The 22,301-nt window shown below is 36.0% G+C and overlaps 1 protein-coding gene across 1 annotated transcript in view; it reads right to left on the bottom strand.

Annotated features, from left to right (window-relative positions):
- The window catches only part of LOC149566136 (Transducin/WD40 repeat-like superfamily protein), a 231,022-nt gene that overhangs the window by 34,627 nt on the left and 174,094 nt on the right, over positions 1 to 22,301 (bottom strand). The window contains exon 6 of the mRNA XM_089819565.1: positions 333 to 460. Coding sequence (XP_089675691.1) covers positions 333 to 460 — 128 coding nt within the window. The remainder of the gene's footprint in view (positions 1 to 332; positions 461 to 22,301) is intronic.

Here is a 22,301-nt window from a genome sequence, read left to right on the forward strand (position 1 = left end):
TGATTTCAAGTCCTTGAGATATCAAACAAGTGGTGCAGCAGATTTTGTTGTTAAAACATTGCTAGATGGGTTTTCCTAGGTCTCCTTTTTGTTCTGTAAAGGACAAATGTATGTGCTTTTGATACAGCTTGCATCTGAAAGGATACTTTTGTAATCCATTTGAGATCTTTTCCTAAGAAATAAAAGTGGTCAGTTGACTGCTTAGAGTCCAATAAAATTAAAAGCAAGTATCGTGTCTGCTTAGGAGAAAACACTTGGTCCAGATGACTATCAACTTTCAAAATCACAACCTTTTCAATATCATAACATAAGATATAGACAATATGAATTACTTCATTGAGCGTAAATCCCAAAACTGGATGGAAGATTCGCATGCAATGGAAAGAATACTTATATCATGTGGATCCCATGCTCCTCCATAAATGTAATTTACCATGCCAACTGATTCTTTTGATAGCACCTGTAGTCACTGACACAACATTATTAACCATGCCACAATTATAGTCAAGAGACTTTTTATGGATCTCATCTTTTCATTGATATATTCTCTAACTTGAAGCCAACAACTCCACCCAATCATATATTCCATTGCATTAAACTGTAATTATATAAAATAATTGGTCTCATATATTATGTCATGTATAAAGGAACAAACACAATTCATAGAAGTTTTAAGCATCTGGGGATGTTAGAATTATCATATATCTTAAGGGGTCCTAGCAGCTCTCTGCTTAATATGAGTGTCAAGCATTAAATTGGTTCACCATCATCACTGTCAAATGCCAATGTCAAAAAAAAATCTAATACATGGTGATTGGATGTACCATTCATTTTATCATTTTTCATAAACATCTCCTAATTTACACACGTGAAATAAGTTTCTATCCTGATATGGTGAGTCAAGTTGTTACGGCTTCAAAAGGCACAATTATCTATCAGTTTTGAAATCTTGTCACTCGAACTGGTACCTAAAATGGTTTATAAGAGTTGGCACAAAAATGGGAGACCATAAATGAGCAAAGCAGTCAATGGAAGGGCATTGAAGGTCAATCCCATAAAACATAATGCTCTCTATGGAATATGCTTTTATGTACTCGTAAGGTGAGATGATGAGAGCCCTCCAATAGGATCAAATTGATGAACCGGCATCAATACAAAGCATACAACCCATGCACTCGTCAATTTTTCATGTTATTGACACATCTTAAAATAAAATATTGATGCAGGTATATAATTGTAACAGCTCTTATACACTATCTTCTAATAACACATAGTAACATTAATTTTGGCTAGTGAAACAAACTCATGACCAATTTTATGCAAAAAAAGGATGGTAGCAATATTATCTCTGGTTTTTTTCAAATTTTAGATTAGGTAAAACTTGTTAGTCTCATACACCAAGGGAAGTTTCATTCCAATACTTTCACAGCAAATAATTCCTTCAATAGCTAACAAACATATATGGTCCAACCACAAACAAAGGCTAGTTGGTTGTAATGTCCCCATTTTTATGCCCTCCTGTTCTGCCAGCATTGACCATATTTTAGGATTTTCTGTATGTCTCCTAATGTGCTGGCTCTCATGGCTAATTCAGAAGCCACAGTCAACCTTAACAAAAAGGATTTTGAGTCCATCAGTGACATCTAAACAATCATCATTCAAAATTTGTGTTCCGGCACCTTTGGGACAGATAGGAAATGTCGTGTCTGCCTCATTTGTCAGTACAAATCCTTACCGTCTTCTCTTTTCAAAGGAAGTGTCACATGAGACTCTTAATCACCATTAGAATTTGAATGCTGCAACCTAAATTTGAAATCAATGATTTGAAATGCTCTAAAAAGCCACAATTGAGCCAAAAGTGCTCTTTTTACATTTGAGCTTTAAAGAAAGCTTCTGAAGATGCCATGTTAAAGAAAGCAAGATAGATTCGGCAATGGTGAACTGTGTCAAAAAGCTAGAGGCATAAGTTGCTCTGTAGAAGTCACACAATTGCTATGTAGTTGTGTTAAAGTTCACACAAAACAGTTACACAATTGTTGGAGCCATTTGCAGCAGTTGCACAATTACTGGGACCAGGCATTCACAATAGTTGTGAAATGTTGCAAATTCAAAATCATAACACAATTGTTGATGAAAGTCATTTGCAATAGTCACAGTGATTTCTCAGTGCTAGTAACAATTATTGTCGAGAGTCATTAACAAGAGTTGCTGCAGAAAGTTATTCCTAGCAGTTAAAGAAGTTGGAATTGTTGTTATAGGCATAAATGCGTTTCAGTAAAACAAAAAGCAAGGAGAATGGCGATCTTTACACTTTGTCCTCCAAATGACATTCATATTTTGTAGCTTCTATGGAGTTTCGTAAAATGCACATGTACATCTGAACATGAAACTGGTAGAGAAAACTAAAATTGGTTGAGGGACTTTCTAATGAATGGTTCATAAGGCACAACACTTCGTGAAGGTTTTGCAAATGGGGTCGCAAATAGAGTGGGTTTAACCATGGAGGAAACTCCGTAGTTAAACATGCTCGAGGTGGAGTAGTACTGGGACTGGTGACCTCCCAGGATGTCTTGGTGCTTCACCTTGTGAGCATCACCTAGATCCAATAAGTGCTAAGTGTTCCATTCGTTCTCATGAGAGATGGGTTCATCTGAACAACTATTCATGAAACATGGGTCAATGAGTTTGACTCAAAAACTAAACAGTTGAACCCTGATGGCGATATCACAAAACTAAACTTGATTTTAAGGAAAAAGTCTGTTATTGCATTCAATGATTTTAGGTGCTGGATAAGGATTTGATAACTAAGTGGTTGATATTCAGTTCCCTTCTGCAGTGGATGTTGTAGCAAGAAAAGCATAAAAGGTGCGTGTAAACACTTCATTAAAAAGTTGAGCCAGAAGGAGACATGTTTTGCTGGGTTAGGTCACATAGGATTTTTGTCTCTACAAGCAATCTTGTGTTGCACAGTTCATTCATGGGCATTAGAGGTCACAGTTTTTACGTAGATAACTTCCCTTGCCATTAAATTTTGAAAAGACCAAAAAGGCAGCAGTTTCATCTTTATGGACCAATAGTATGTAATCAAAAAGGACAAAATTATGATACCAAAGTCGCCAGTATCACCTTCCTTACTGGACTAACACATATTGCAGCAATTTCCAATCAGGAAGCGGACAAAAGTCAAGAGTCCTCCAAAATGTTGAGAATCGTCCCTAATGTTAAAAATAAGAGACAAGAAAGTAAATAATCAATACAGAAGTCAAGAGATAAGGGACTAAGAGTTCAAAACCAAATTTTCCAATTTTTTTGTTGGAAAGAGCAACTGTTGGAGAGAAAATTAAGCTTTTGGAGAGATAATAGACTCTTCTAGAGAGAACTCCTTTTAAGAAAAAGAGGTGCTGTAATAAAATCTGCCTGTAGCGTATTCTATAGCCCCTTGTAACAACTTTTTGTAATTTCTTGTCATGAATTCCATTGTTGATGTAGCATGTTTCATAGCTGCCAGTAGCAATCTGTTTTAAACAATAAAGCCTCAACCTGTAGCAAACATTTGAAATGTGTTCAGCTATATCATAGTTAATTAAGAAGTCTGAATTTAATGAATGAATCTTATTAGAATATTATAATGTTTCTTTAATGGTCATCTTAGTTAGTTTTTACTTTATTTAGTAGTTTCTATTTCTGTCTTTAGTTCACGATTGTTTCTTTTAGAAACATCGTCTTTGTAAATCCATACAAGGAGTTTTCATCTCTTTTGTTTAATACAACTACAACAACATTGATTTATAATTACATGGTATCAGAGCAAGTAGATGGGATTTCATAAAATTTGGCATATTTTTTAAGAAAAATTCAAGCTTGTTTTGGACTGGATTTTTTTTCCAGAGATCTATTTTTTGATCGTTAAAGGTATCTTATAAAACTTTTGTGGTTCATTTTTGAGGATTTTTGCTGGTAATCACAAAACCTGGTTAAGGGTTTTGATCCCGTAATTTCTTGGTTGCAACAAAAGTCTGATATTTTTAGGGTTGCATGTTGCTTGCATGTATTGGTTTACCATGCGAAGTCTCCTATTTTGTCACCTTTCAAAATTCTGGTGGGTTTTCATAATTTTTTCCCTTTAAAAAATTTCTTAAGAGTTTCTACAATTTTTCCCTTGAAAAATTTCTGATTCTGTAATTCGCAAAGTTGTGTGGGATTCCTTGGTGGGTTTATAATTTTTTCCTCAAAAATTATCTAGTGGGTTTTACCATATTTCCTATAAAAAAAAGCTTTGTATTAATAGTCTAGTTTTGTTTGATTTTTCACCTCAAAAATCATGTTGGGTATTTATCAATTTTCACCTCAAAGATTGTGTTCATTTTTTAAAATTTTTCTACTAAAAAATGCACCTTTTTGCAGAGTGTTGTAGGGCATCATGCTCATCTACAAAGTTTGTGTGGTTTGTCAACTTTTCCTCAAAATTGTTCTAGTTGTTCTTAGTGTTTGTCTCTCTCTCTAGGGAAGAGCAGCTCTGTTATCCAACATCGGGTTGGATATTTTATGATGATTTCTGATCAAATGTTTTGCTGATTTCGGGAGGATTTGTGACAAACTCATCTTGTGACAGGCTTGTCTCGTTTTACAAAGCAATCTGAAGGAGGCGCCCTCCTCTATCCTTTTTTTGGATAGTTTTTGGCTTCTTGGTCATTAACATTTTGCAGATCCGGCAAGGGTCTCAACAACAACAAAATGTTTTGAAGAATTTGTGACCAAAAGACAGCAATTAGACAATAACCATTAAGGTAGGGTACTAGAATATTATAATGTTTCTTTAATGGTCATCTTAGTTAGTCTTTTGGTTATTTAGTAGTTTCTATTTCCGTCTTTAGTTCACGATTGTTTATTTTAAAAACATCATCTTTGTAAATCCATATAGGGAGCTTTCATCTCCTTTGTTTAATACAACTACAACAACATTGATTTACCGTAACAACTATAAAAAATCTTATATTGATTTGTGTAAACTAAGGGAATCTAATATATAGCTACAAGGATAGATTGTCATTGATTCAACCCAATATCCTTCTTTACATTACTTGTATAACAAAATTTACCACTTTGTAGACAACTTATTCACATATGGATTACTCCTCCGTCCACTATGTGCCATCAACCCCAAACTCTAAGAACCATTTCTAGTTATGTGCTGATTCTAAAAATGTCAAGAAACATAATCAAGCATATTCATGCCTTCCAAATTAAAAGTTTCATATAGTAGTTTAATCAAGTAACTTGTCCATGTTACCTACATAGTACAAACAAATCGGGCATAATTTTCATATTAAGATTACTTTTCAGCTATTGAAAGATATTAATAATGTCATAGTGAGCTATTATGCAATTGATTGCTATTATCTATAAAGAAGTAAACAATCCTTCTTTCCAATGTTATACTACAAATATAATGCGTGAAGAAAACGTTTAGTTTAGGCTAAGCACCATCAAACTCATGTTCAGCGCAATAGATATGCCTGTGGGGCAAGATATGTGCCCTTAGACCCCACTTGTCAACAACCCCCCCACATGTTAGGAATATAGTTACTGTAATGTCCCCATTTCCAAATTCTCTTGCCTTGAAGTAGGTAATGACTTTCTTGGTTTTTGTCAACATGATCAAAGGAATAATTTGGCATTACCAAGGAGCTTGGATGGTTTGTGGAGTTGTATGACACTTTCAAATGTTATTTCTAGCTTCCACTTTGGTCTCCAAAATTAATAGAAGGGAAAGCCTATTTTTAATGAGTCACCTAGTTGGGTTCGCTTACCATCTTTTATTATTGGGATCACTCTGATGCAGTCAACTTTCAATTCCGATGCATTATGACCACTGTCACTACTTGTTTATAATTTAGAGCTATATTTAATTAATTTCGCTAAGGATGTCTTTTTTATTAAATTATTTTATCAATCAACACAATATTACAGCTCATTGGAAAGAGAATGGAAAATTTTAAATGATGAGATGCTTAAAAGTGATTGAAGTGTCTAAAATATTTTTAAAATTACATAAATCATTGTTTGGAGTTAAAAGACTTAATGGATTAATAAAGTGAATCTTTGGAGTTTCTACAAAGTTCTTTAAAAGCTTTTAAAAAGGGGCAATTGAGAGCTCAATTGATGTATTCAAGTTTATTCTATTTATCTGATAGAAAACCTTGTGGTTCTAGCATTAGACTTGGTTCATCTCAGCCCCCTGGTGGATAAAAACCCTCTTGGGAAGATCAGCTTCAGAGATGAAAGAATCCTCCCTAGCTAGCAAATGACAAACTCACTCGAACTTTCCATCAACACTTCAAAGGTTATAATATGAAATTAATGAAGTCTTGAAGAAGATAAATTTCAGAGTTCAAATATTTTGTAGAGTTTTTCAAGAAATTTAGACATGTTACAAAATAAGGGTTTTGCGAGATAAGGTTTATAGTGTCCCCTCCCTAGGCTACATATAGTTGAGAAGGGATTGGCCTAGCATCAAGTTCCTATAGGCTAGTGGAGAGGAAAGGGGACTCACACTAAGGCTTGTGGAGCTACATAGGGGATTGTGAGCTGTTTTGGTTGGAGGCAATCTCCTAAATTTTAGAAGGGTGTCCTATTTATGTGGATTGACTCAAAGTTAACTAAGATGTTGCAGGGATCCCCTGGGACAATTTGGGAGTTTTGGTTTCAGCTCCTATATTTTATAAAGGTTCCTATTTTTAGGGTTGGATTGTTAGTTGACTTTGTGATCATCTAGAGACCAGTGGAGTGTGGTGGGGGGGATGAGGACTTATGAGCATTTCTTGTTAATCAGAAGACAATCTCCTATTGTTAAGAAGGATCTCTACTTTTTAGGAAGAGACTGCCAGTTGCACGGCAACATTCAATGATCATCCTTAGATTAGTGATAGTATTTAGTTTTTGTCATGTCCCCGTCTCGGACATGATTGTCTAGCTCATGTCACTTAGCCTATCACTTGCATCCTAGTGGACTATAGTGGAACATGAGGGATGACGTGGGGGCCTCAAATACTTTAATATCAATTCAATTAATCAATTCTTTAGAAGTCCATGGAGAACTCCCTTTTGGACCTATTCAATCCTAGTCATGAAGTGAAGCTTTTTGAGTTGGTGTGGCAAGGGACTATCATCACCCCAAGTGGCAAAGATTAATGTAACTTGTTGTCGAGGGTTAGAGCATCTTCTTTTTGTAAAGCCTAGCCAGGTCGTGTGCTCTTTTATGTATAATGCTCCTACAAACTCTCGAAGGGGGAAAATAATATAGACATAGTTGGAGCTAGAGAAAGGATTATGACATAAGAATTGGAAAACACATACATCACAGGTTTTGAAGCCATTGAAGTTGACGTATGAAATCCCATAGACATGCAACTAGGATGCCAATCTTGTCATGTATATCATGGTGTAGGTTCGCATTAGAATCTATCGTTGGAGTTATCGGGTTGAGATGCAGGTGTAATGAGATACAATTGTTGGGCATTTTGAATATGCAAATCCCATTAAATGTGCTGAGAGGTTGCTTGGACATACTCATAAGAAAAGACTATGTAGCGCTCAATAGTTAGATCCTTCTCTGATAAGAGTCTTTATTGGCATGAAGACCGAGCGTCGTTTTGCAATCTAATCGATTGTGCTGAAGTAAACAGTTGATCAATTGGTTTGCTACTATTCTGCACTTATTGACAACCGATCGTCTATCCCATAGCTAGAGGTCAATACATATATTGGCAGTCAACCAGCCGCATGTCTCATTGAGCCATTGACAACAAGTGTTATCTGTATTTGCATGGGCGTAATCTTTGATTTTTCCTTTGTAGATGATATTTCTAAATACTGTCATTACGCAAATCTATGTGAAAACATGTTTGGTGCTAATTGGAGTTTGGATGTTTTGAAGTTTAGTGTAAACCTTGAATGTCATACTATTGAATCCATATTTCTTTCTTTTACTTGAGAAATAAAAGTTTCAAATTGTGTTTATTATCTTGACACTACAAAATCTTTGATTGAGGAGATACAAGAAACACTTACAAATTTATATTGAGACCTAACCCATCAGAAAATGTAGCTAGAACACAACTGAAGATTGGTGCAAATCACAAAAACTAAGCATACGAATCAAGAACTAACAAACTCCATAAGCTTCTTTAAGTCCCGCACTACAAGGGAATATTATAGTTTTTAGCTTGGGAGTTCAAGTGGTCAATCCAAGAATAAATTTGTACTATTAAAGTAATAATGTTAATCTAAGAGAGAGATTCTCTCCTGCTAGCATCGGATGTTAATGTTGATGTGTCCGGAAGCATGGGATGTATTTGGGTTTTGCACAGATGCTCGCAGGAAGCTCATCCTGGGCCTGTAGATGCTTGGTGGATGCACAACAGTGCATCCACCAAGCATCCATAGCCCAAGATGCACTTCCTGCGAGCTTCCGAGGAGTGTAAGTGCATCCAAGAACCCGCAACCAAAAGGCATTGCATCCACTAAGCATGATGCACTTCTTGTGAGCTTCTGAGAAGCATCTAAGAGCATCCAAGAAGAACCCATGAACAAAAGGCCATTCCCACACCAAAAATCACTTCAAGGTCTTTTTCAGCATGTTCTTTATTGTTTTTAAAATTCTTTCTATATAACTTTTTGCTTCTTAACCCTACAATGACCCTAAAAGAGGTCATCCATTGTTCATTCTTCTCATTTTGTTTGCAGCTGGGCTCTCTTCTCATTTGGTCTCCATTTTGGGATTTTGAAAGCAAGGTCATTATTTATGAAGAGAATCATTTATAGGGTGTCAAATAACTTCTACAAAGGGCTTCTAAGCATCTAAGGTAAGCATTTGATCCCATTCTTGAGTTCTTTTACTAAGCATTTTTGAGACAATGATGAATTTTTCAAGTTTTGGAAGATTTTTTACAATAGAAATCCAACTTTTTTTTTTAAAGAAATGAAGAACAAGTTTAGCTATCTCTTTAAATGTTTTGTATCGTATATTTGCACTTGTATGCTTGATATTCTTAGTTTATTTTTAATTTGATTTTTTTCTTGTTAGATTCATCGATAGTATTGTGCAATAATGGCCACTACTAGTAATCAAAGTTCAGTGGTAGGGCAAGGTGAACAAAGTGATAACTTCAAAATTGATGTAGGCATCTCCATTATGGAGACATACCACAAGATTATCAAAGGTTTCAAGAGTTGGGTCTTACATTTGAAAATGTAATGTATGTCATAGTTAACCATTCAATAGCTCATATTCTTGGTAAAAACTCATTTTATGGGCCCAACTAGTAAAGGAATAGAATTGTGCCAAGGAAACAAAGATGGAAAAAGGATGACCGATGCACAACTAGCAGGATTTATACAAGAAGTTGCTGATCATTTAGTTAACAGATCAAAAACAAGTTTTGGTCAGCCTTCATCCAAAAGAGCAAAATGAAATTGCCCAATAATCATATTGTATCCTCCAAACATCCATTCTTGCAAGTAACTATACCGGGAGAGGAAGAGGAAGAAGTAGAAGTTATTGACCGCAAAAGAGGTCCATTCGATTCTACATTTAAAGTGAAGCAAGAGAGCTTGTTGACCAAGTAATTGCTCATTTCCTTTATGTCAGTGGTCTTCCTTTCAACTCAGTAAGATCATCATATTGGACGGAAATGGTCGCAGCCATCAATAAAGCACCGACTGATTACAAGAGTCCTACATATGAAAAAGTGTGTATTACTCTTTTGCAAAAAGAAAAGACTTCTATAGAGAAAGCTCTCCAACCAATTAAACTTTTGGAAAACTTCCAATATTAATATTGTGTCTGATAGATGGAAACAGACAAGAAACATGTCACTGATTAATGTGATTGCAATGTTCCCTTAAAGGGGCAATGCTTTTTAGGGCGGTTGATTATAACGGAGAAGTTAAGGATTCACACTTCAGTTCTAGAATTCTCATTGGGGCAATAGAGATGATGAGCAATGAAAATGTGGTCAAAGTGATCAAGACAATGCCAAAAGTTATAGGGGTGCAAGTGCTTTGGTTGAGAGACAGTATGACCATATTTTTTGGACACCATGCACCGTACACTTTTTCAACTTGGTCATGCAGCAAATTGGCACCCAAATAGATTGGGTGAAGTAAATACACCAAGAGAGGGAGGAGATACAAATGTTTGTGACAAACCACCACATGTCACAATCCATATTCAGATCATTCTCCTAGTTGGAGTTGTTGAAGATAAACTCAAAATTGTAATTAATTAGTTTCATTTATTTATTTAATTTGAATAATGTTTACATTCATGTTCAATTATCAAATTGCATACAACTTTTCTTAATATTTATTGAAATATTGTTAACTTGCTTAGTTTTTGAGATCCGATTTGCATCTTATATTGTTGATATGAGAGGACTCCTCAAGATGCAAGGGGTATTAAGCCAAATGGTTATTCTAGCCAATGAGGTATATGAAAGGCTTCAAAGTCAGAAAAAGCCCAAAAGGTCAAGGCTTTGGTCTTGAATGACAGTTGGTGGGCTCGTGTGCAATTTGTATTGTATTTCACCAAGCCTATCATCACTATGCTCTGCTTTGCTGATACAGAATCACCTTGCTTGGGGGATGTGTATAATGGCATGAACACCATAAAAGGTAAAGTTTTCCATACAAACACATGAGAATGATCCCAAAAAATGTGAAGCCTTAAGGAATAAGGTAGAAGCAATCATTCATCATTGTTGGGAGAAGATGACTACCCCATTGCACCTCCTTGCATATGCCTTATCTCCAATGTACTATAGCTAGGGAATACTTTCTATGTCAAATAGAGTCGCACCATATGCAGATGAAAGAGTTGCTAACGAGTGCTACAATGCATTTGCAAGACTCTTTCTAAATAATGAAATGCACAAAAAGGTGAGGCTAGAATTCGGCTTATTTCCTTTAGGATCAAAACTTACTCCATATGCAATAAAGGACCAAAATGACAGGGGAGCTATCACATGGTGGTACATGTATGGTAAACTATTCAAGAATCTACAACCTCTTGCAATCAAGATCCTCTCACAAGTAAGGAATTTTTGTTTTTGTTTATCAGTTGAATTCTACAAATTAGTGTTTAACATTCTTTAATTTGCTTTTCATTTGTATGTTAAATTTTATGAACACTATCCGGGTTGCAAGATTTTATGTTGCTGAAAGGAATAGGAGAACATACTCCTATATCCATTCAGTGAAGCTCAACCGGTTGGGCTCAAAAAAAGTTTTGGACTTGGTTTATATACATACTAACTTGCATCTTTTGTCATGTAAGGAGGATGGATACAAGGAAGGGTCAACCAAGCTTTGGGATATAGCCCTTGAATGTGTAAACTTGGATGCAATGTTACAGTATCTTACTACAATCATAGATGGTGATGCTGATATCAACATGGCACGTGTGTCTAGCACAAAGTGGAATGTTTGGTTCAAATAGTCTTGAACTTGCTAGTCTTGCAGCAGAAGGAGATGATGAGCATGTGGATTATTTTGAGAATCCTTATGATTCTGAATGACTGAATTTGATTAGTGAATCGTGAGTCTTGACTCTTGATTAATCAACATTGAATCATAAACTAAGTTTTGATTTTGTAATTCAAATTGCATTGGAATCTTGAACTTGAGTAATTTACTAATTAGTTTGAAGTTGAACTATCATGCTATGGAAAGGTTTTTTTTAAATATTTCTTACATTTCATTGCATATAAAAATTATAGTATTTATATATATAGATAGATGCATCCAAACTCATCCAAAATCCATAAAAACTATTCTGTGCATCTGTAATTGCATCATCATTGGCATCGGCATTGGCAACTTAGACTTTAATAATTCCATTTAATTGCATAAAGTAATCTCTTAACAAAGATGATAATATATAATAAGTCAATTCTTTAATCACTCACTAACACAACCAAGTGGGTAGGGAGTATGCGCAAGGGAAAGAGTAATTCAATCACATTGGGCAAAAGAATCCCAATATGGGTGAGAGTCATGAGGGAGCCTGAAGTTAATTGTTTCCGTACTCGAGCAGCTGTAAATCTACCATCTATCTTAGGGTTTTTGATTAGAACAGAATTAAGGAATTTAATCTTAAGTATGTATTGTTTCTAAAATATGTTTACATATGAGAACTGACAATCACTTGGCTCAAAACATTAATAATTGACATCCCTAAGTATGTTTCAAACCCTAAAAGAGGAATTTTACAAAAAAAATAGACAGAACCTATTTGGGGTCATTACATAAAAATATCAGAATAGCCTTAATTTGCAGATCTAGGCCCAAAAACTGATGGGACTGATCTCTGTTATCCTTCGCAGTCACAGTAACTAAAACAATTTTCTCCTATCTGCCCTCAAAAAATTGAGTTTATGTCTTTGCCTTGGATTTGCAATGAAAAAGATCTTCAAAATGAAGGCTCGTAGCCCTGCTTATATAGTAAACCTCTGGACATGGGGCATTTATCAAATACATTTATACTTTAAATGCCAGCAAGTTTTCATTAGATGGAGTTTGCATCAAGTTTTGAGTCTCGGGGGTTTAGCATTTAATTCATTCCTTTTGAAAGTTGAATTTTAAGATCTTGCATTGGATTGAACTTGAAAATGGATATTAAACTTAAGGCTTTCATTTGTTAAGTTCAAGGCAATGCTCAAATAACTAGGGTTTGCAAAGAATTTTGTGCCTAGATCTGCATTTAATTAATCCATTTATCTCCTTATGGCATCGAATTTTGAGCTTGCTATTACCATTTAAATTACCTTTGTGATCCCGCCTTGAGTTTTGTGCCCAACACTCAGTTGTTTAGGTCGGATTTGTGCCTGAGCACTTCGATTTGGAGGCCTAATGAGGCCATATGTTACATTATATTGGGCCCAAATCAGGTCTGATCTAATCCCCAACCCATATGCTACATGCTAAGGTTGTTTGCTTGGAAATTTGGGTTTGAGGGGAAAAAAATCATAATTGTTTGTAGGGGTTTGTGTATGTATGTGTCTGTGTGTGTATTCAAAAGAAAGAGAGATATACTAAAAACTAATTTCATAGTATAAGTAAATAATTTCATAGCATGATGCTTGATCATTGCCAAATGCCAAAGATAAACATTAAAACATGGTTCTATCATTCTCATGAAAATCATTGCTTTGAATTACTGAATAAAATAAAATTCATGAAAGTTTGAAAGTTGAAACATGATTCAAAGTGTAATGTTCATCAACAATCAAAGTTTTGATCAATCATCACACGGATTTTATCAAAAAAACCATCGTCTATAGGATTTTCATTTTCCACAGTTGCTAGCATATCCTCCTTTATCACCCAAACCAATTGAACTAGCACTAGATCCACTAAGAGCCATGTCCACATCATCATCCACATCAAGCAAAGTGGCTCTAGCAAGATCCCGAATGATCATATCCAAGTCAACGGACTTGGGAGCTACGTCTCACAACTTCTTTGCCCCCTTTTCGTATTTTGGATCCTTTTTATGCCACAAGACACAAATTTGTGTGAATAAACACAGAGTCCTCAACGTTTTTGGCAACTAACTGCTACGCTTGACTGAGTTGATAAAGGAGTAAGTACTCCAATTTTGCTCAATCACCGAAGAGCTAGCAGCCTAAAGAGAAAACAAATAATTTAAAAAAAAAAAAAAAAAACTACAAGATAAATTCAAGAATGTTAAATGTTAAATTCTACAAAGGAAGCATTGAAACAAAAAATAAAAATTAAAAACTAAAATATTACTTGCGACAGGATCTTAATGCAAGAGGTTGGACGTACACATAATCCTAACCATGAAGGTACCACCATGTAATCGCATCCATCCTACTTTGATCATCTATAGTAGGAGAGAGAAGATCTTTTCCTCAAATGATAAATCCAAATTCTCTCCTAGCAGCTGTCCCACCTCTGGATCTCTTAAGATCTTGCTAAGTGCCCTCTTTTACCCACTAGCGAGCTCAACATCCCTATATGGTGGTAGTCTACAAGGAATAGCGAGTACCCCTGAATTTAGTATCTGGGAGAGAGGGCATAGGCAAGGAGGTGAAGAGGTATGGTCATTTTGTTTCAACGATGGAGAACAACTACTTCCATCTTTTTATGAAAGATGGATCATTCTCTCTTCTTTGTATCAGTTGGGATATCAAATGACTTTCAGGTAGGTTATCTTGTATCACTCAATAAACAATGATAGAGGAATGTATTATGAATTAAAATTTATAATTACCACTTTCATCCTCTCCAATGTGGCGTCCATGGCATCACAGACATCCTCAAGGCATGGTTCATCAGTGTCAACAAAGCAAAGCTGTAATGAACCCGTTTTGGGGGTCATTTGTTTAGTTCGACTTTTTCTTTATTTGTATCCTTTTGCCATTTTTTTCCTGATGTATCAATATAAACTGTGCAATGAACCTCCTTCTGTAGGCATCAATAAAGTTATGTGGTGCCATGTCTGATATATCAATATAACTATGTAGTTATGAATCCACTGCTATTTCTGATATGTCAATATTGATTATGCAGCTATGAATATGCTGTGATGTCAGATTTATTGATATGAATGTGCAATGCTGGAAGTCTACTTGCTTGTGTCCATTATACATCAGCTTGTCTTAATCTTTTATTCACCATTCTGGTAGATACTTTTATATCTTCTAATACTCCCTGAAATTTGCGAATGGTATACTGGCATCCATCCTGGCTGCTTACATTGTTTTTGCTCTTTGTGGACTGTTCAATCTGATTGGTTATCCAGGTCCTGTCACTGTTCACAGTGGATATTTATTACTGTGGTGCCAATATTACATTGTTTACATATGTTTCTTCTTAACGTTATCCTCTAGCTTAAATGTTACTGTCCGCTGGCACTTCATCTATGCTTTTCTCCTTATGTTCTTGTCATGGTTCACAAATCCCCTGCCTGTAGGAGCCTACATTGCACTATCTATTATGTTGCCAATCAACCATCAAATCGTTGCAACTCTTGAGAGTAAAAGTTAGGTCCTTTCATGACCATTGCTAATCACACAATCACGACGGGTTCTATTAATATCCTTTCAGTATAAATATCAGTTTGTTACTAAGATATGGATTACCAACAAAACAATTTGATCTCCTACCTAATATAATATGTTTGATCATATTCATCAATTATTATGCAATCCACTCGACTTAGTACCTCTGACCATTGTTTAATTACTTCATTATCAACCTTCACCCTTAATCAATATTAATAGATGAGACATTAACCGATTGTGCACAGTTGCAGTCTTAACCATTAATATTGGTCTTTAACATTGAAAGATGCCCGCACCTTTGTCATGGTATTCAGAATTGATTTTAAAATATATTCAGACAGCTATTTGCTGATGTGTAAGTCATGTCAAAGTCTTTTTCCATGGCTTATTTATTATTATAATCGGTGTTCCTTTATCAATGACAAGTCGGTGTTCATGGTAGCAATACTTAATATCAAGGTTGCATGGGTACTCATACCCACACCCCTGGTACTCATACCAACATACCCAAGTACTGGGTACACGTATCCCACGTACCGGGTACTCGGTGGAGAGCATCATAGCTAAGGACCTTGATTAAGATTCTGATTTTTTTTTTGGTTTTTTGTTTTTGTATTAGCTTGTTGTTTATCAAACTTAATTCAATACCAAATCAGTTTGAAACTTTGATACTCATTAACAATAAACTTTATCACTGTTCAAGTCATAAGTTTATCATTTGCAATATGTCATTGTCATATGGTTTAGGATCTTCTTGTTGATGTTTAAAGTCTGCCTTCTTTGTTATGCATCTAAGCATTTATCATGTATTATTATTTCAAACATATAGCAAATCTGAAACTGAAAACAGTACATTACATTTGCAAACTTTATCACTGTTCTTGTTTTGAAAAACCATTGTCATGACTCATAATTTCAGATTTTTTATAAATATAAAAGTATAATTTTTAAATAAGTTTGACATACCCAAGTACCTCCATCCCCTATTATGAAAAATACTTTAAACATTTAGCAATAGCATATATATATTTATTTTTATTTTTTTTTGACTTATGGCTCATATTTTCAAATTTCTTGTTTTGAATGCTTAATGTCATGACTCATGACAGATATTTTGATTTTTATATTTTCTATAAAATATTAATTATATAGAAAAAATTAGGCATACACACATACCCCTGTCCCCTATTTTGAAAACTATGCGTACCCATACCCGTTCCCGTACCCTCGTACCCATGCAACCTTGCTTAATATTCATAAATGATATATTAGTATTATATTATTCATTATATTATTACATAGTATATTTACTCTATATATTATTTATAATAATATTTATTTCTCATATTTTTAAGTAATATATTATTCATATTTATATTACAATTATAATATTATTCTTGAATATGTTCATTTCATAATATAACACATGTAGGTACATTATAAAATTATTATTGGTATTTGATATCATTTATAATCAAAGTATTTATTTGTTATTAATTTTATTTAACTCATTAATATTATTATTTATAATATAATATTTTACATTACAATTATGATATAATCTTATATATTGTTTTATTTTTATATTGTCAAATATATCACTATTATATAATAGATTATAATATTATTATTCATAATTATTATCATTGCATAATATGTTATTTGAATATTCATATATCCTTTTAATTTGGGCTCATGACAAGTCTGCCCTTCCTCAAATTGCTTGCCCTCAAGCAATTCTTAATTTCCACTCAACTTATAATCTTAAAATCAATGGCTTATTCCTTGATCATTTTACTTTAGATTATTAAAATAATGATTATGCTAACAAAATTATGAAATATAAATATATACAATGTATAAACATTAATGCATGAGACACGAATTATAAACATTAATGCAAGAAGACACAAAGCAAGCGCGAAGTAGACACATGAATGCATGAAAACACAAAAAATACACGATGAAGACAGATGATGCATGAAGGCACAAAGCATACACAATGCAGACACATGATGTATGAAGGCACAAAGCATACACGATGCAGACACATCATAGATTTGTTTTTTTTGATGATTTTCATAATGAAGTAAAGGGAATGATTTATAAAATATACTTCCCCAATACGCCTTTTGATCATGGATCCTACAACACAAATAATTATTAGCATATAATAGCTCCAAAGAAAGATGAGTCTTGTGATGATCGCTTTTCTCATTTACATAATTATTTGGAAGGAATCTTTCTCTCTCCTCATTAGGATCATCATAAGATGATAGATTTATGGTGCAGAGGGTGCGTGAAACAAGCTACAAGCAGTTCCCTGGAGGATATCTTGTCATGTGCCCGAAATTACTCCGCCTCTCCCTCCACCAACTCCCTACCTTAGGATATCATAATGTGGATGAGAAGATTAATCCAATGAATGTAATTATTTGGAAGATTTCTTTATATAGTACACAAACAACTTTCTCTCCTTATTACGATCATCTTGAGATGGTAGATTTACGGTGCAGAGGGTGCATGAAACAAGCTACAAGCGATTCCCTGGAGGATATCCGTCATGTGCCCGAAATTACTCCGCCTCTCCCTCCACCAACTCCCTATCTTAAGATTTCATAATTCGGACGAGAAAATGAGTGCTAATCTAATGAACATAATTATTTGGCACAGGAATCTTTCCCTCTCCTTATTATGATCATCTTGAGATGGTAGATTTACGGTGCAAACGGTGCGTGAAACAGGCTACAAGCGATTCCCTGGAAGATATCCGTAATGTGCCCGAAATTACTTCGCCTCTCCCTCCACCAACTCCCTATCTTAAGAGATCATAATGTGGATGAGAAATAGACCCCTATGTACAATCTAATCACATGGCTTTCCCTTCTATCATAATTGGTTAAATTCTTTCTTTTTTGGAATATACACTACTCTATGGACATGTATTTACTCTTTTGTAATGTTAGGTGTAAAACCAATAGTCACTAAACTATGATAGGTCACTGCACCTCATTTCATATATTTCTATGGTGTTTAATACTTCACTTGAGTGGTGGGACAACATTTGTCATGGCTCATGCCACACTTTTTTTGTTTCTCAAACCTATTTGATTTCCCCTGCTCTAGCAGTCTATTGATATTATTCTCTTTTTCGATTGTCTATTGTTATTAGAATACTAGGACGGTCTTGTTTATGTAAAATCAACTGCACACTCTATCCAAGTACCTTTTTAAATCTTAGTGGTACCTAGTTTCAGTATTGTACTCCATACAATCTACAAAATTTTCATGTTGGTGGTGCTACCATCATCTTTCTATAACATTTAACTCTGCATTTAATTTCTCTGTATTTACACTTCCTTGATCTATGTTTTTAATTTGATGAAGATATTATTTTACTTCTTAATCCCCAATTCCTTTGTCAAGAATTTTTTCCACCATTTCTCCTCAAGGTGAAATCAATGCTTTCCCCAATAGTTTTGCAATTAGTTTTAGAGATAGAGACTTCATTGATTAAATAAGATAATACACAATTGTGAATAATAATATACAATCATTCTAATAAATATCTAATTTATATTGTCTTATAATCATAACGGATTGTATTACTATCTTGTTGCACATCAACTAATCCTCTTACATTTAATAAAATTTGTTATTAGACTGTACTCTTGAATACTCAATAATTATAATATTGAGACAAGTAATTTCATCTCTATCATCAAACAATAATTTTATCTTTTTCTCATTATTTAAAAATAACATTTATATTTATATTCATATTGAACAACATTGCCTAGTAAATGACTAAGTATTTTGCACTAGTAGACAAGTTTTTCTTTAGGGTCAACAATCTCCCACTTTGGCATTAGTGGCAAAAAAACTTATCATTATCAATCAGTGCATACATAACAAAACTTCAAAATTTCAAAAATTGGAACTCCCTCTTTGGATATACTACATGCCTTAGCTCGATAACTATATATCAAAGTGGGGACATCACAGAAGCATGGACGTGATTGGCTCATTCAATCCAATACATACTCAATGTTGTCTGTAAATATTGTGCAGCTGACAGGGTGTTGTCGTCAGTAAAGATTTGTAGCCAACGGATAGATTAGTATTGTTATGAAGCTGACGGGTAGATTAGGATTGTTATGTAGCCGACAAACCCCTTCGGGAAGGTTCGGCGGGAAGTATTTATACCCTGTCTGGGATCATTGTAAATCATCTTATCTTATTTGAACCTTAGTTATGAAATCTCTTGGCATATGTGAATAAAGGAGTACTGTTATTGCTGTTCTTGTTCATTGTCTGTGTGCATTAATCAATTAATCTATGCGGTAAACATTTGGCACCGTTGCCTGATGGACCTGGAACAAAGGCTGGAATGACGACTGATGCTAAATCAGTTAAACAAAATTAAGAATAAGCTTAAGGGCAAAGACGAAATCCGCACAGCTCAAGGAAATTTAATTTTGGCACAACAGACCGAGCGTCAAAGGAGGTTTCAGAAGATTACCGACGGACACCGTAGCGCTAAGGAATTGTTGGAGGAGACTCGCCAGCGGGTGGAATTGGTGGAGGAAGCAAGAGAGGAATTTTTGAACTTGTATTCGCCAAGGGAAGAGAATCCAAATGTAAGGGAATTGACTCGCATAGCTCGAAGTGCCAAGGGAGCATGAACGTGGAGTGAAGTCTTCGTCCGGGATACACTTCCAGAAGGGACAACTTTAGAAGATCCTTCTTCACCAAGGTCCGCAACTATTGAGACCGCCAGTGTGGGAGAGCAGATCGCCGGTGTGGGAGTGCAGAATGCCAGTGTGGGAGTGCAGATCGCCAGCGTGGGAATGCAAAGTCAAGGTGTGGGAGTGCAAAGCGCCGGTGTGGGAGTGAACAGCGCCAATGTTGCAGCACTGAACAATGCCTGTGCACAAAATGCGGTAGTGATGGCGGGACCAAAGGAAAAGCTGCCAAAGTTTGATGGTGATGGTATGGCTGATCTAATTTGACACTGCAAGGAACTACGCGGAATAGAACATTGTACGGAAGATACTACAAATGGAGGGACCTGTCAAAATCAATGATCTGTTGATCACAATGCCCCAGCTCCAATCAGCACTCACAACTATTGTGCCAACTGCCAAGTTACCAGGAGAACCAAGAAGAGGGAAGGAAATTGCCGCCGGCGGAGAAGACCCAATGTTGTTAGCCCTCACATCCGAACGACATCCGGCGGTCGTCGAGATGGGGATTCTCGGAAATGTGCTGACAAACACAATCATCGACAGAGGGTCCGGCGTGAATGTCTTACCCGAGGATACCTGGAAGAGGTTGGGACAGCCAACATTGTGGCCACCTACATTCCAATTGTTGACAGCGGACCAACATGGCATTAAACCTCTCGACGTCTTGATGGCACAACTGGTGACGATTGGCACACAATCATTCCTACTCGACTTTGTCGTGATCCCGCTGAAGAGAAAAGGATATGACACCATTCTAGGCCGCGGATAGCTTATTCAAGCAAAGGTTAAACATGACTGGAACAAGAATACCCTATCAATGGAGCATGAAGGCAGAAGATTCATAAAGGAACTGCACACACAAATGGTAGGTGAGGAGGCAACAATGTCAGATTCTGAAGAAGAAGATGAAGGGAGGTAGCGTATGGAACCAGATCAGGAGGGAGTCCTACGGTTGGAAGGAGGATCAACGGACAACGATTTGGATTCTATCAACGGTCTTTACCACTAGCAGATAGAGGACTACGAACTCTTTCCAAGTTGTAATATGTTAAGGGTGGACGAAGGTGAGAAAGAAGAGGAAAATGAATGTCCGAAGGAATACAAAGAAGCGGAAGAAGGAAAGGTGGTTACGGCTGAAGTTGAAGGGAAGAACATACAGTATGAACCTAGAAAAAGGAAACATGCCACCGTATGACTACGCAGAAAGAAAATGTTACGATGAACCATTGATATATTAGAAGGGTGCCAGCAGCAAGGAAAACACATCGCGTGGTTTGCATAGGAAACAAAGAGAACAGGCTTAGTAAAAACTTCAGCAATATAGAGTGAAGGTCTAAAATCAAGAATACAGTTATTGACGGCAAGGGATGGCAGCAAATGAAATTGCAGGCACAATGGGCTACAGAGGTGACACAGAATAGACGCAAAGTGTGGCGTAATAAACACCGGCAACTCAACCGGTTTCAGCCGAGGCAGTTGGTGTTGAAGTGTGACGGATGAAATGAGATCAAACTAGGAAAGTTTAAGGTCAGATGGGTCGGGCCATACTAGATCCGAAAGGTAGGTGACAATGGAGCAATAAAATTGGGGACTTTAGACGGACAAGAAGTATCTTAGGCAATCAATGGTTCGAAGCCAAAGATGTACCATGCTAGGAAGACTCCCTCGTCGTCACGGAATAAAGAAGTCGGAATGATTCCTTCGTCATCGCAGAATGGCGAAGTCTGGAGGGAAAATTGAGTTTGTTGTATTTCTGAAAAAAGTAGTTAAGTGCAAGCACATCTGCGGATTGCTGCTCCGCGGGTAGGCTATCCCACGGACACCTGTTCCGCGGGTAGTATGTTCCGCAGATGTCTCTAATTTCACCGCCTGTTTCCTTGCCTTTCGCGGATGTCTTTGCCCGCGGATTTAACTCCTCAATGGCTTTAACTCCTCCGCTTCCTCTCCTTCTGCAGACTTTTTGGTTCCCCCGCGGACTAGACTCCTTTCCGCGGGTAGTTTTTTTTGTGGCCACGGCTTCAAGTTCATATTCTCCTACGGACGTTCAGATTTTTATCCCCACAGATTGCATCTTGTTCGTTGGCGACTTCCCCTTTTCACCGCATCTAAGTCTTTTCTTCCACTAACTTCATTCTTATAGAGCCCCTCTTCCGCGGACGGTGCTATCTTGGCGAAGGTGTTTATGATTTCGGCAGGGGTGTTTTATTCTTCCGTGGAATGAATTCCTTTGGCTGATGTTCCCATGGAGGTTAGTAAATTGTTGCAATCAGGCATCTTGCCAGGAGTGAAGGCAAAGGGAACCAATCAGAAGTGAAGGAGCAAAAATTCAAAAATTCAAAAAAAAAAAAAGACAGATTGAAACAGTTCGGAATGAGTAACGTTTGATGCCAAAGTGAAGGGAAAACATCAGCAGTTGTCAGAATGAGTGTGGGAGTAGAAGAAAATCACGAAAATAGTGTGTTCC

The sequence above is a fragment of the Cupressus sempervirens genome, chromosome 3 (genome assembly GCF_028749045.1).
Source record: "Cupressus sempervirens isolate cs-2001-9-10 chromosome 3, ASM2874904v1, whole genome shotgun sequence".
In the NCBI taxonomy this organism is placed as follows: domain Eukaryota; kingdom Viridiplantae; phylum Streptophyta; class Pinopsida; order Cupressales; family Cupressaceae; genus Cupressus; species Cupressus sempervirens.